This window comes from Rhincodon typus, chromosome 26 (genome assembly GCF_021869965.1).
Source record: "Rhincodon typus isolate 14 chromosome 26, sRhiTyp1.1, whole genome shotgun sequence".
NCBI lineage: Eukaryota > Metazoa > Chordata > Chondrichthyes > Orectolobiformes > Rhincodontidae > Rhincodon > Rhincodon typus.
The window spans coordinates 36,015,248-36,031,187 of record NC_063357.1 but is presented as its reverse complement, the minus strand read 5'-3'; the positions used below and the strand labels follow the sequence as shown (position 1 = coordinate 36,031,187).

Below are 15,940 nucleotides of genomic sequence, written 5' to 3'. Positions count from 1 at the left end.
TTAAAACACGATTAAAAGATTCCATCCTGTTTGCAAACCAGAATCAATAATCTCTGAACTTAATTAGGAGGATTGTCAGGGGAGAAATAAAGTGGGCAAGTGTAGTATTTGACAACTGCTGCTCCGATGGTACTCTGTATGACCTACAGCTATGTAAGGTTTAAAGTATTTGTTTGCAGGGAAACATGGCATGGCCTATTTTGCAGTGGTTCCTTTACATTATGCTGAATGATGTACACATGATTATGATATATCTTCCCATCACCCTGCTCAGAGATGTTATCATACACCTCTGGAGCAGGTGGGAATTGAACCTAGGCCTCCTGACCATGAGGTAAGAACACTACCACTATGCCTTAAGGGCCCGCAGGTAAGTGTGAGGCTGTACCTACTTGTTTGGGGGCTGGTTAGCTCACCGATCTGGATGGTGTGCTTGCAATGCAGTGTGAAGCCAGCAACAACAGATTCCATTTCCATACTGCCTGAGGTCACCATGAAGGCCCCACCTTGTCAACCTTGCCCCTTACTGGGGATGCAGTGAGCTTCAGGTTAAACCACCACCAATCCTCTCTCTCTCTCTCTGTCTCTCTCTCTCTCTCTAATAAGACAGTGGAACTATGGTGATTTTATTTACTCAGGTCTTATAGTCAATCACAAGCTCAGTCTAAAAGACTTTCTTTTATAGGTGTTGGCTAACATTGCCCAATAACGACTTGCATGACAATATATAAGACCTATTGGTACAACAGCATTAAACCCTTTTGACTCAAACCACACAGGTAGATGTAATGCTTTGGAGTAAATGCTAAGGAGAGAAAATGGGAATAGGGGACTGAGTTGGATGATCAGCAATGACCATATTGAACGGCAGAGCAGGCTCAAAGGGCTGAATGACCTACTCCTGCTCCTATTTTCTATATTTCTATATTTGTGTCTTTTACGCACTTCTCTGAATGCCTTCTAGGATCAAATAACTGCCTGTGAGAATTGGCTTCATCTTAGCAACCAGACAAGCTCCATTATTTTACAGGGAGTGAATGTACAGAGTAATAGCTATGACGAAACAGGGAGTGAATGTACAAAGTAATAGCTATGACGAAACAGGGAGTGAATGTACAAAGTAATAGCTATGACGAAACAGGGAGTGAACGTACAGAGTAATAGTTATGACGAAACAGGGAGTGAATGTACAAAGTAATAGCTATGACGAAACAGGGAGTGAATGTACAGAGTAATAGCTATGACGACCTGGACTGCAGCAAATCAACAAGGCAGCTCACCACCACCTTCTGTATGGCACCTAGGGACAGGCAGTAAATGCTGGCTCAGTCAGCAACACCCACATCCCTGTGGGTAAAATAGGTAAGAAAAATAGTAGCTAGTTTAATCATCTACATCATCAATCTTCATGTGATAATCCAGAAAAATACATGTTTCCCCATATCCATGGATCACCTTGCTCGGCTTAAACTGGTTTTTTAACTCCATGAGTGTTGAATTCTAACTATGTTGCTCTGAGCATTAGTTCCAAACACATTCCTTGGCTGGAGTTTTGCTGCAAACACAGGGTACAAATATCAGGGCCATTTCCAGCTTCTGATCTGAGGGGAAGCAGAATTGGGGCCTGTGTTCTTTTGGCAATGAGTTAATTGATGTGGAGATGTATTTCGCGGCAAATTAAAATCTGTAGGTGTAGATATTGAGAAAAGCCCAACTGAATTGGTATGCCTGATTGGAAATGCTCATCCTGCAGCATAAGTGAGCTCAGAACTCTCATTTTACACAATGTCCCAGCACAGCCAGAGATCTGAGACTCTGGGCATGGCCCTTAGCTTAGTGACATTACCACTGCCTCTCCCAATGAGCTCATTAAGGGCGTGCATTTCACTTCACCTCATCCAACAGCATCTCAAACACTCAGCTCAATTGAGAAGCCTCAGCACTGCAGTGGTTTCTGCTTAACTGGGGTTCCCATGGTCTCTCCTTGCGCCTCCCACAGATTCGGGTATCCAGCTGAGGAGATGAACTCCCTCCCCATCTCTGGGCTAAAATCTGCAAAGCTCTATAGAAATACCATCACATCTCAGCATTACCAACACAGATACTTTCACGTTGGTTAGGCCTCACATGTTGTTAGATACAACGGCATTGGGTAAGCAGCAACCATTTGGAAGAAGGTACTCCATTAGCCTTCGCAAATATCAGGGCTAAATGCATCAATGAGGTTGTAAAATGGCAGGTACAGCAGCTGGTGCCGTTCCTTATACTTTTCTTGAATTTGTACTGGAATGAAGATCATGTCTGCCCTTGGGTGGAAACTGCACTGTGACTCTGGAAGGAGTTCCTTGGCCACTGGGAAAAAATGATTGAAGAGGATGCTTGTAACAGTCTTCCTGGTGGTAGACAGAATGCACTTACCATATGTGGAGATGGGTTGTCTCCTGCTTGAATATCATCTTAACAATCATGGAATCTGAGATCCCCAGCAGCTTGCTCAGATGATGGGAATTTATTGTTGGGCAACCATGTTCTCCACCAAGTTTCTTAATTTCAGCTCCAGAGACCTTATGGTTTTTCTGCTGTCGAATGGCTCTTACAATCTCTCTCTGGACAAGGGGGTAGACTCAAGACCAAGCCAAGTTGGTATTAAAAAATGCAGTTGAGAACATTTGAGTTGAAGACAGAGTCACAATTAAGAAGGTCTTCAAAAGGTTCTCTCCAGCAAGCAGTGTCTCCTTCCCTGTCATTTTTGAACCTGTCTCCATGTCTGTCTCTCAGTTTGATGGCCTATGACCCAATGATTGCCTTGACCACATTTGAAGAACCCACACATATCGCTGGTATCTGCAGCATGTTGGATCTCCTGCACTCTTTATACTCACCATTAGTTCTTTATATCCCAGGTTTTGGTTGTCAGTTGTCGCTGTGTTTATCTGTAATGATTTCCGATGAATAGAGCCGCCAGAGACCCTACCTCAACAAGACTACACCAACGCCCTCCTCCAGCTTCCTGACTGCAGTATCATAACTCACCTCCAACAAATTACCCACATACATGGAGATAATCGAAGAGCGGATGGGAAACTGTTCAACTTATGCTGCCTCAAACCAAAAACACAAACCATGACACCCTCAGCTTCTGTATGTGAATAACACTCGAGTGTGCGTTCTGTCAGAAACTGACTTCCAAGTCACTCTGCCTACTTCTTGAAGCATATGAGAAAATGGGCCTCTCTCTAAACACCCAGTGAATTAAATTCCTCTTCCAACCAGTTTCCACAACACAAAACTGGCAGCAATGGTCCCATGCTGCTATTTGCCTTCAGTTTGCCACTAGTTAAGAGAGGGTGATCAACTCCCCTCTTTTCAATCTCCTTGGTCAACCACAACAAAAACTAATAATCTTTTTGGCACACAGCTATACATCACTCCAATTCAAAATATAGTTGACTAATTCACCAGAAACAATCAGGAGCCAATGAAAGTTTTCTAAAGTGATAGGAAGAGCAATTTGATTATTTGTTAACATCAAGAAAAATAATCGAACACACATTTATTGCCAAAGGTTATAAAGGGGGATAGTGCCCAGAAGGGAAAGGAAGATAAATGAATATGGGCTATAAAGTCATTACGGTATTTTTGAGGTATTAGTCTTTAACCTGAGACCACAGTTGGTTATGGAGATCCTGGATCAACGGCTGCCGTGAATATTGCAGATATCCTTTGAGTTCTTGGTGTTTGGATTCTCTGTCCACTTTGTGTTAGCACTTTTAAGAGGCTTTGAGAGAGATTGTTCCAGCTGCAAATCCACCTCCTCTGATTTTGCCAAGGTACAACTCGCTGAAATATAGCTGGTTTGTATATTCCTGTGTCTGAGTAGAAACTTGTAATCATCCTTGATCCCAAGGAACTGGCTGGGAAGAGGAGGGTAATGAGCACAACACTAATGTGGAGAAGGAAGTGGCAGAGGCAGATGCACCTTTGGTAGACAGACACAGCTCTGCTTCATTTAACACAGATAGAGGGTCTTAGGAATCATAGGGAAAGAGAACTATCTACACCAGCAGCACTGGATGTGCTCCCTCATGTCAATATTTGCTGAAGGATCACGGACAGAGAATGGAGGAGCCCATGTGTGTGTTACAGTGACTGAGGACAATGAGCACATGAACCCCAAGGAAAAAAAAACGATCTCAATAATAACCATGTAAACTCAGAAAGACGTTTATTGCAAAGGCAATATTATAGAAGCTATTTGGACACAAAGCTGGAATAAAGTAATTTTAACGCCTCCAATTTTATTGATTTTACAGTAAAATGATGTGCAATGTGAACCAGAAGCAATTCCCACCCAAAATGTCACAAGAGAGAGTAAACTTTAAATAATATGTGCAGCTCCCAGATTGCCATAACGAACAGGAAAGAATTAATTCTGTTTCTAATTACTTTCCATGACCTCAGAATGTCCCAGAGTCACAGCCACTGAAGTAATCTTTTTTTCTGTAGTATTATAAATCCAAGAATGTGGGATTAAGCCAATCTGTAAAGTCTTGAAAAACAAAAAGAGAAATAAATGAAGTGAGATTGGTTTAATCATGTTGGTTGAGCGATAGATGTTGTCTAAGACACAGGTAGAACTCTTCTCTTCTTTTGTAGTAATTCCAAAGGAATTTTGTGTCTATCCAAAAGGACAAACAGGAACTCAGTTTAAAAGCCCCTCCGTCTTCCTGGTGCATTCTTTTTACAGTTTTCTACGCTGTTTGGCAAATTTCCTTTCTACATCATCTGAAAGTTTCAAGTTCTCATCACCCGAATCATCCGGATTCATATCCAGTACTGATCCTCAGACCAAACCTCACTCTTTGTGTTTCTTTTCCTACTGTAACATTTATTTTTGTATCATGTGCCTGAACTTTTCTAACAAGCCTCTTGTGAGGCATCTTCTTGAATTCCATCTTCTGGTTGAAGGTCATTGACCTGAGGTGTCAACTCTCTTTGTCCATCTACAAATACTGTCAGATCTGCTGAGTGTTTTTCTTTTTCCTTCCATACTTATTTTAGCTGAATGCAATTCTCAAGCTGTAATAACCAGTTTGGAATGTATATTGGCATCAAGGAGCCCCAGCAAAACTAGTCACTTGGAATCAAGGGGAAAATTCTCCATTATTTGGAGTGCTACCTAACACAAAGGAAGATGGCTTTGGTTATTGGAGGTCAGCCATCTCAGCTCCAGGACATCTCTGCAGGAGTTCCTCAGGGTAGTGTCCTAGGCCCAACCATCATCAGCTGCTTCATCAATGACCTTCCCTCCATCACAAGGTCAGAAGTGGGGATGTTCACCGATAATTGCACAATGTTCAGCACCATTCACAACTTCTCTAATACTGAAGCAGTCCGTGTCCAAATACAATGAGACCTGGACAATATCTAGGTTTGAGCTGACAAGTGGCAAGTAACATTTGAGCTGCACAAGTGCTTAGCAATGACCATCTCCAGAAGGAGACTATTTAACCACTGCCCCTTGGTGTTTAAATTCAATGGTATTACCATCACTGAATCCTCCACTATCCACATCTCGGAATTTACCATCGATCAGAAACTGAACTGGACTAACCATATAAATAGAGTCTACAGAAGAGGTGGTACAAGCAGATACAATACAATAGGGGCTTTTAGATACATAAGGGAATAGAGGGATACAGATCATGTGCAGGCAGATGGGATTAGTTTAGAATGGCATCATGGTCAGTACAGACTTGGTGGGCTGAAGGGCCTGTTCCTGTGTTGTACAGTTCTATGTTCTAAGAGGTGGTCAGAGTCTGGACATTCTGTGCAAGTAACACCTCCCCAAAGCCTGTCTACCATCCACAAGGCATAAATCAGCAGTGTGGTAGAATATTCCCCACTTGTCTGGATGGCTGCAGTTCCAACAACACTCAAGAAGCTTGACACCATCCAGGACAAAGCAGCGTATTTGACTGGCACCACGTCTGCAAGCATCCATTTCCTCAACCACTGACGCTCAGTCCCAGCAGTGTGTACCATATATAAAATGCATTGCAGAAATTCACCGAAGATCCTCAGATAGCACCTTCCAAACTCACAACCACTTCCATCTAGAAAGACAAGGATAGCAGATAGATGGGAACACCACCATCTGCAAGTTCCTCTCCAAGCCACTTGCTATCCTGACTTGGAAATATATCACCGTTCCTTCACTGGCACTGGGTCAAAATCCTGGAATTCCCTCCTTAATGGTATTGTGGATTTACCAACAGCACGTGGACTGCAGCGGTTCAAGAAGGCAGCTCAACACTACCTTCTCAAGGGCAACTAGAGATGGGCAATAAATGCTGGCCAGCCAGCGATGCCCACATCTCATGAATGAATGAATAATAATAATAAAGTAAATACATCAGTCCACACCTGGGGATTCACCAGCTCTAAGTAACTTTGCTACTATGCTACCTCAACTGACTGTACTGCTTAATGAATACAATAGAAAAAAATATACTCGGTTGGGTTAAACATAAAGTTACTTAGCAAGAATCTGAAATAAATTCTGAACTTCTTGCAATTTGGGGGTAGATGAGGTATTTAAAAAAGAAATGAAGGCACAATATTATTTAACTAGCGAGAGATTGCAGAATCTATTTCTTATGTTCTTATGTTGAATGTTTTTAAGCAAAGATAGATAGACTTTTGAATGGTAAGGGAACTAAGGGTTATGGTGAGAGGGTGGGTAAGTGGAGCTGAGTCCATGAAAAGATCAGCCATGATCTTATTGAATGGTGGAGCAGGCTCGAGGGGCCAGATGGCCTACTCCTGCTCCTATTTCTTACAATCTTATGCCCTGGTACCCAAACTATATAAAAATGGTAAGCAGATACAGCAAGTGATTAGGAAGGCAATCGTAGTTTGTTGTAAGGAATATAAAGATAATGAAATATAAAAATAGGGAAATTTTTCTGCAGTTGTACAGAGCATAATCCAAATTTCTGAATGAATAATCTAGTGATAATACTATTAGGCCATCATTTCCCCCAGTGAAAGATGATCACAGTCAAACATAAAAGATCTTGAGGAAACTGGACAGAGTGAATTCCTAGCAAGGGGGACAAAAGCTGTGGGATATAGTTTGAGAATATGAAATCTCCCATTTAAGCCAGAGATGAGAAGAAATCTTTCTTTCCCCAGAGGGTGGAATCCTCTTCCTCAGAAAGTCATGGAGACAGCCTCTTTAAATTTATTCATGTTGATTTGGTTAGATCTTTGACAGACAAGGGAATTGCAGTATGGGGGTTATGGGGATGGGGGTGAAACCTGGAGATGAGACCACAACCAGGCTCAAAAGGCTTTTTCCAATTCTTTTCCCAAGAACTATGTTAATGCAGCAATGGAAAATTCCATTTATAACGTCCAACTAATTTTGAATTATTCAGGTACATACTGAGTTGCTGCTTGATTTAAATTAGTTAATTTACAGACCATTATTTTCAACTGGTGAGTTGCGTATACACCAGATTTCCATTTGTGAAATTTTTTTTTAGAAGTTTCAACAGTGCCTAGGAATAGTAACAATTGTGAAACAAGCCTTGATACACACGCTCACAGGACGCAGTACCATTCCCTGACTGCAAGTTGAAGAAGACTGAGATATTGTCCAGCAAGTAAGTGGTTTTGTTTTGTACAATTCTATGAGTATCTGTAAAACCAAAAGGGAAAAGTAAATCGCTAAAGAATTGATCAGACGTTCCGAGCTGTTTGGTATTTAGATGGGACTGGAAGTGCTTTCAAACGACAGAACCAAGTGCAAATGTTAGTTTGTGCTGAATTAGGGAAGCCAATTCTTGAAAGGGAACCAAGGGTGAAAGTAGATTTAAAGCAGCATTTGTAATCCTAAAGGAAAGAATTCGCTGAACTTGAAACGATCCAGAAAAGATTTACAAGAAAGTTGCCAGGGTTGGAGGGTTTAAGCTAAGGGAGGGGCTGAATAGGCTGGGGCTATTTTCCCTGGAGCGTGGGAAGCTGAAGGCTGACCTTATAGAGGTTTATAAAATCATAAGGGGCATGGATAGGGGGAATAGACAAGGTCATCTGGCCATGTTAGGGGAGTCCAAAATTAGGTTTAAGGTGAGAGGGGAAAGATTCAAAAGGAACCTAAGAGGCTACTTTTTCACGCAGATGGTGGTGTGTGTATGGAATGAGCTGCCAGAGGAAGTGGAGGCTGGTATAATTACAACATTTAAAAGGCATCTGCATGTGTTTATGAATAGGAAGGGTTTAGCTGGATATGGACCAAATCGTGGCAAATGGGACCAGGTTAATGTAGAATATCTGGTTGGCATGGACAAGTTGGACTGAAGGGTCTGTTTCCATGCTGTATATCTCTATGGCTCTAATTAGATCACCAAATGTTCCCACTAGGACAAGCCAATAGAAAGATGTGATAATTAAAAGGAAAGACTCAGACGATGGAAGTCAAACCAAAAGAAGACGGGAAGAGTATATTGAAAGGAAATGGCTGAGACAGCATATAATGTAAGATGAAGATTGTGAGTTGTATTTTCTATAGGATGTTCAAATAAGAGTATCAGATACAATGGAAGGATGAACAAATGTGGAAACTGTCAATCAGTAAGATTACAGCAAAGTGCGGGAACTTGTGGACTGACAGAGGAAAGGAGAATGTTTCAAGCCCTGGGTAGTATCGATTCAGTAAATGAGGTAAAATGATATTGCCAGGTTGGAGTCAGGCCTCACTGGTGAATGAACCATGAGGGATTACAGATGGAGGGCAGTGCAACTAGGAACTGTGTTACCATGACAGAGGGACGAGCACTGAGAAAAGAGAAGGAACAGGGATACCGGGTGGATTAAGCAAAGGAAGCAACATTGGAAATCGCAAGGAAAAACCCAAGGGCATTCAGCAAACAGGTATCAGACACTGCCAAACATAAAAGAAGGTAATAATGTCCCAGAGGTACAAATGTCCAGAAAACCAGAGCCCGGAAAAAGAGATTGGTTATCAAAGCTATGTCCCAGAGTGATTCATACATAGTTTATTTATTGCTTATGAAAATCCTCAGGAAATGGTGTCATAGGAAGAATACTATCAGCTTGAAGTGCTGGAGTTAGGGCAGAATCTATTGAGGAAAGATTAAAAGGGTACTGAAGGAGACAGATGGCAGTATGTTACCCATGTTGGGGCTAATGACGTGGCACACCTGCTTATTGTTATCATGGTTAATAGCCAGTGTGATGAGCGAGTTGTAAGCTAACGCTCAGTCCGATTCATTAAAACTCAGAAAGTACAAACGAAAAGAAATTTACAGCAGCCCTGAAGGGTAGTGACTATAGCACGATAATGTTTTATAACTGCATGGTGCTAGAAATACTTAACAACCTGACATCTAGCTTTTTAAAGGGAATAATTACATTTGTTGAAAGTGGGGAAACATGGGGAAAAAGATAGTCTGGGCCAGACAAAGGAATAACTGCATTTCCCGGAACCAAAAAGCTAGGGTAAGAAAATAGGAAAACATGACCCTAAGCACATTAAACAACTTCAAAAAGATGAAGAGAAACTAATGTCCACAGGGAAGAAGGAAAAGAGCCTCATTGGGATGAAAACAATAATATTCTGGAGTAAGCTAAGCAGCAGAGGCAAACTGTAAACAGAAAGAGACATTTCAGGCCCATGACCCAAAGAAATCACGAGAACCAAAAAAAAATGTTGAACGATCGTGAAGATGTAAATACACTGAATGACAAGTTCATGAATATTCATCAGGAAAGACTTTTGAGTCATAGAGCTGTGTAACATGGAAACAGACCCTTCAGTCCAACTCATCCATGCTGACAAGATATCCTAAAATAATCTCGTCCCATTTGCCAGCATTTGGTCTTTATCCCTCTAAACCCTTCCTATTGATATATCCAATTAGATGCCTTTTAAATGTTGAAATTGACCAGCCTCCACCACTTCCTCTGGCAGCTCATTCCATACACGCACCACCCTCTGCATGAAAAAGTTGCCCTTTTGGTCCCTTTTAAATCTTTCCCCTCTCACCTTAAACCTATGCTGTCTAGTTTTGGAGACCCCACCCCAGGAAAAAGACCTGTCTATTCATCCTATCCATGCCCATCATGATTTTATGAATCTCTATAAGGTCACTCCTCAGCCTCCAATGCTCCAGGGAAAATAGCCCGAGCCTATTCATTCTCTCTGTGTAGCTCAAACCCTCCAACCCTGGCAACATCCTTATAAATCTTTTTTGAACCCTTTCAAGTTCCACAACATCCTTCGTATAACAGGAAGCCCAGAACTGCATACAGCATTCCAAAAGTGGCCTAACGAATGTCACGTACACCCACAACATGACCTCCCAACACCTACACTCAACGTACTGACCAATAAAGGGAAGCGTAGCAATCACCGCCTTTACTACCCTGTCTACCTGCGACTCCACTTTCAATGAATTATGCACCTGCACTCCAAGGTTTCTTTGTTCAGCAACATTCCCCAGGACCTTACCATTAAGTGTATAAATCCTGCCCTGACTTGCCTTTCCAAATGCACCACCTCACATTTATCTAAACTCCATCTGTCATTCCTCAGCCCATTGGCCCATCTAATCAAGATCCTGATGTACTCTGAGGTAACCATGTTCGCTGTCCACTACACTTCCAATTTTGTTGTCATCTGCAAACCTACTAACCATACCTCCTATGTTCACATCCAGATCATTGATATAAATGATAAAAAGCAGTGGACCCAGCATCGATCCTTGTGGCACACTGCTGGTCACAGGCCTCCAGGCTGAAAAGCAACCTTCCACCATCACCCTCTGTCTTCTAGCTTCCAGCCAGTTCCATATCCAAATAGCTGGTTCTCCCTGTATTCCATGTGATCTGACCTCACTAACCAGTCTACCATGTGGAACTTTGTTGAATGCTTTACTGAAGTCCATATAGACCACGTCCACTGCTCTGCCCTCATCAATCCTCTTTGTTACTTCTTCAAAACCTCAATCAGTTAGTGAGACATGATTTCCCACATACAAAGTCATGTTGACTATCCCTAATCAGTCCTTACCTTTCCAAATAAGTAAATCCTGTCCCTCAAGATTTCCTCCAACAACTTGCCCCACCACCGATGTCAGGCTCATTGGTCTATAGTTCCCTGGCTTTTCCTTACCACCTTTCCTAAATAGTGGCACCACGTTAGAGAACCTCCAATCACCCAGCACCTCACCGGTAGCTATCGATGATACAAATATCTCACCTGAGTAGAAGATCCTCCTCTGACAAAGCTACACTTAAGTGTAATCAGAAAACTAACAATTAGTGAGATGGAATTTCAAGATGGGCTAATTGGTTGCAAAACAAATAAATCATGACAAAGATAGACAAGGGAAGAGATGTTTTAGGCACTGGCAATCATTATACACCAGTCAATGGATACGCATTAAAGCAAACTGCCATAGTTTTACCAGTCCACAGCACTGCTCTCTCTTTAGAGAAAGAGAGTGATGGTTTCACTCAAGTGTCACCATGCCTCATGCAAGGGGAGAGATTGAGAAGGAGAATTCTTTATGGGAATCTGTCATTTGGGGAATTGATCCCACACTGTTAGCATCACTTTGCATCACAAATCAGCCACTGAGTTACCAGCAAATGGAAAACAGATTAACATGTTACCCATATTCAAAAATCACAGAATCTCTACATGCAGAAATAGGCCATTCAGCCCATTGAGTCTGCACCGACCCTCCAAAGAATATCCCAACCAAATCCTGCTCCCTATCCTATCCCTATAACCCTGCATTTCCCATGGCTAACCCACCTAGCTTGCATACTTCCAGACACGATGGGCAATTTAGCATGGCTAATCCACCCAATCTGCACATCTTTGGACTGTGGGGGGTGTTGTGAAGTTGGGTAGAGTAATTGATGCTTGTAAAATGATAGGGGAGGGGGGAAAAGAGTGTATGGTTCCTTTAAAAGATGATGTGTATTTTTTAAAGCTTAGAGAGTAAAAGGAATATAAAAGGAATATCTGCAGGCAGCAGCAGATGCACAGAGTTCTTGAAAATTTAAATCTGATGGTTTTGACAACTTAGGACCAATCCTATTATAGTCATCAAGGGTATAAAACAAGAGGGCATTTGAAAATTGGTATGAGAGCAACTGCCATCTATTAGAGTTAACAACCAGCAGCTCTAAAGAGAAAATCACTGTCTCTCACAGAATTCTCTAAGCTCTCAGACTAACCATCATCTAAATAAAGGTGTAGCAGCAGTATTAGCTGATATTCTTGACACAAGAATTCAGCAGAGAAAGGTGTTCCAGCCTGAGGATCAGCAGAGAAGGTGGAGCATTCTGGAAGAAGTTGGCTGTAATTTCGAGAGACTAAGTTTTAATTTTTTTTCATGAATTTGTTTTATATAAGTTGGATTTATATCTATTGGAACAGCATACCATTAGAATTTTGTTTTATTCAGGAATAGTTAGTAGTTAAGGAGGAATTGTTCAGTTTGTTAGAAGTTATGTTAATTTGTTCACTGTTAGAGTTAGATAAATATATTGTTACTTGTTGCTTATAAAGTGATTGTCAGGAGTTCATTTCATTTAACCTCTCCTTTATAACAGATTGGGGGGTGTGAGTGGCAGGTTATACCACTTTTCACACTTCCTTTAACAGATGAGTGGAGGTGAGTTTCTCTGGGTGTTTCGGTTTTAGTTATCGGGGGGGGCGACCTCTGCTTCATAACAGGAGGAAACTGGAGCACCCAGAGGAAACCCAAGCAGACCCAGGGCAAACGTGCAAACTCCACACAATCAGTCACCTGAGGCTGGAATCGAATCTTGGTCCCAGGTGCTGTGAGGCAGCAGTGCTCACCACTAAACCATGATGGTGACCCCAAAAGGGATCACAAGCAACTACAGAGCCATAAGTCTTAGTTCCACTCCTGTAAGACAATGATGTTGATTATCTGGAGTAAACCAGAGAACCATCGGTGCTACAAAAACAGTTGATTGCAATCAGCAAGGATTCAAAAGGGAAGATTCTGGTTGACCACCTCTTTGACTCTTGTGGAAAACTCCAAAAATGACATCCTGGAACTAAGCTCCAACAACCACAACCATCTTCCTTTGTACTAGGTATGACTCCAACCAGCAGAGAGTTTCGTTGTGAGGTAGTCAGTTTAGAGGCTGATATTCTGATGTAATAAATGACTCTGCACGCAATTCTGGTCTCCCTGCAATAGGAAGGATGTTGTGAAACTTGAAAGGGTGCAGAAAAGATTTACAAGGATGTTGCCAGGGTTGGAGGGTTTGAGGTATAAAGAGAGGTTGAATAGGCTGGGGCTGTTTTCCCTGGAGCGTTGGACACTGAGGGGGTAAACTTATAGAGGTTTATAAAACCATGAGTGGCCTGGATAGGGTGAACTGCCAAAGTCTTTTTTCCAGAGTAGGGGAGACCAAAACTAGAGAGCATTAAGGTAAGAGGGGAAAGATTTATAAGGGAACACAAGGGGCAACTTTTTCACGCAGAGGGTGGTGCATGTATGGAATGAGCTGCCACAGGAAGTGGTGGAGGCTGGTACAATTACAACAGTTAAAAGGTATGAGGATAGGTACATGTATAGGAAGGGTTTAGAGAGATATGGGCCAAATGCTGGCAAATGGGACTAGATTAACTTAGAATATCCAGTTGGCATGGACGAGTTGGACTGAAGGTTCTGTTTCCGTGCTGTATAAGTCTATGACTCTATGACTCCTATTCTTTTATTTCTAGGTCAACTCCTGCTGAGGAAATGATCAATTCATCTGCAATTAATGGCACATGTCTGTTGGATGAAACATTTCTCACAATAATGATGCCTCCAGCACTTACAATCCTCTTTATTTTTGCTGCAAGCTTGAACAGTCTTGCCCTATGGACATTCTGCTTTCATGTAAAGAAAAAGACTCCACTTGATATTTTGATGCTGAATCTTTGTCTCGGAGACCTGCTTTTCTCACTGACCTATCCTGTCGTAATCACTTACCACGCTAACAACAATCATTGGATATTTGGAAACTTTATGTGCAAACTTCAAACGTTCCTCATCTATTTCATCATATTGGCAAGTGTCTTCTTCCTAACCTGTATTTGCAACTATCGGTGTTACATGATTGTTAGACCTGTCCAGTCCCAGAACAGAATTACAAAGAAATGGGCCATTGTGCTTAGTGTCTTGATCTGGTTGTTAGCTGGTGGGCTTATGAGTCCATCCTTTAGCACGGTCAGTGTTTTTGAAATGGATGGTAAACTGCATTGTATGAGTTTTAATCAACCAAATGTTCAGAAGCAATTCCACTCTTCCACAATTGTTTTGTTTCTTCTGAGCTTTGTGATTCCATTTGTATCCCTGCTTGTCTCCACATTACTCATCCACAGGAAATTGGCCAATTCTACATTAATATCCCAGTCTCAAAAAGGTCAACATGCTATCAAGATGGTCATAATAGTGTTGTGCATCTTTGTTATATGTTTTCTGCCTGTAAATGCAATGCGTCTCACCTTGTCCACTGTGGATCGCAGCAACTGCAAACTTCAACAAAAACTTGGAGTACTTTACTACGCTGGTGTTCTAACCCTTTATCTCAACAACGTCTTGGATCCCATTGTGTACTTTTATGCCGGCACTAAGTACAGGGCAAAGCTCATCAGTGCCATCAAAGGCTGTGCCTTTTGTAAGTCGCTCCCTATAACCTTCAGTAGTAGCCAGTCTGACAGGGAGTCAAAAGGGTGACACATTGAAATAAATACCCATGGATTTGAAATTTGCTGGTATGGTACCAATTCACTTCAAAGGACTGTAATCATTGCACCAATATCAGAACATTACACAGGTCAAATGTGTGAGTAAAGTCTCACATTAACTATCTATTCTCATTTACTTTTTGCAACATTTTGCAGCATTTTGCAACATTATTGGTGTATTTGCCTCATAATGCTTCAAAATTATGCCTTGCTTTGGAAAGTCTCTTAAAAATGTATTTTGATTCATTTTATATGTAAGCTCTTCACAAAACTGCTAAAGAAATTTTCAGCTTGATTTTGTGACAGTGTATGTCCAGTGAATCATAGAGTCCCTACAGCATGGAAGCAGGCCATTCAGCCCATCAAGTCCACAGCGATCCATTGAAGAGCATCCCACAGTCCAACTCCTCTACACTTTCCCCACAGCTCCCCCCGACCTAACCTGCACATCTTTGGACTGTGGGAGGAAACCGAAGCACACAGAGGAAACCGAAGCACACAGAGGAAACCAACTCAGACATGGGGAGAATGTGCAAACTCCACACAGACAGTCGCCTGAGAGTGGAATTGAACCCGGGTCCCTGGCGCTATGAGGCAGCAGTGCTAACCACTGAGCCACCATGTACCTCCCAAGGAAACTGTTGTTTTTGAAATATGTTTCTGAAGTTACTTTTGTTTGTGTATCCATACAAAGCATGTTTCCAAACCATCATGGTCCTTCAAAGTTATCTGACCTGAAAAGATCATGTTAATATTGTCTCATTAACAATCAGGCGAAATCAAGCATCCTACTGATTAAATATGAAAGAAAAAAGCACTATTCAGTGATAGTAGGAACTGCAGATGCTGGAGAATCCGAGACAACAAGGTGCAGGGTCTAGGCCCGAAACGTCAGCCTCTCTGCCGATGAAGGGTCTAGGCCCGAAACGTCAGCCTCTCTGCCGATGAAGGGTCTAGGCCCGAAACGTCAGCCTCTCTGCTCCTATGATGCTGCTTGGCCTGCTGTGTTCATCCAGCCCTGCACCTTGTTGTCTCACAATTCAGTGATGTAGTCTTTTTAATATAGACTAGACAATGTAGCATTCAGGGCTAGTTGTAAAAGACAAAAGGAACACCAGTAAACAC

At 41.9% G+C, this 15,940-nt stretch overlaps 1 protein-coding gene across 1 annotated transcript; it reads left to right on the top strand.

Moving 5' to 3' along the window:
- Positions 1-7,585: 7,585 nt before the first annotated feature.
- LOC125486145 (P2Y purinoceptor 1-like) lies at positions 7,586-14,835 on the top strand. The gene is made up of 2 exons (XM_048612560.1): positions 7,586-7,670; positions 13,805-14,835. Exon 2 carries the CDS (start codon positions 13,824-13,826, stop codon positions 14,802-14,804), a length of 981 nt encoding a protein of 326 aa, XP_048468517.1. The 5' UTR covers positions 7,586-7,670; positions 13,805-13,823; the 3' UTR covers positions 14,805-14,835.
- Positions 14,836-15,940: the final 1,105 nt, after the last annotated feature.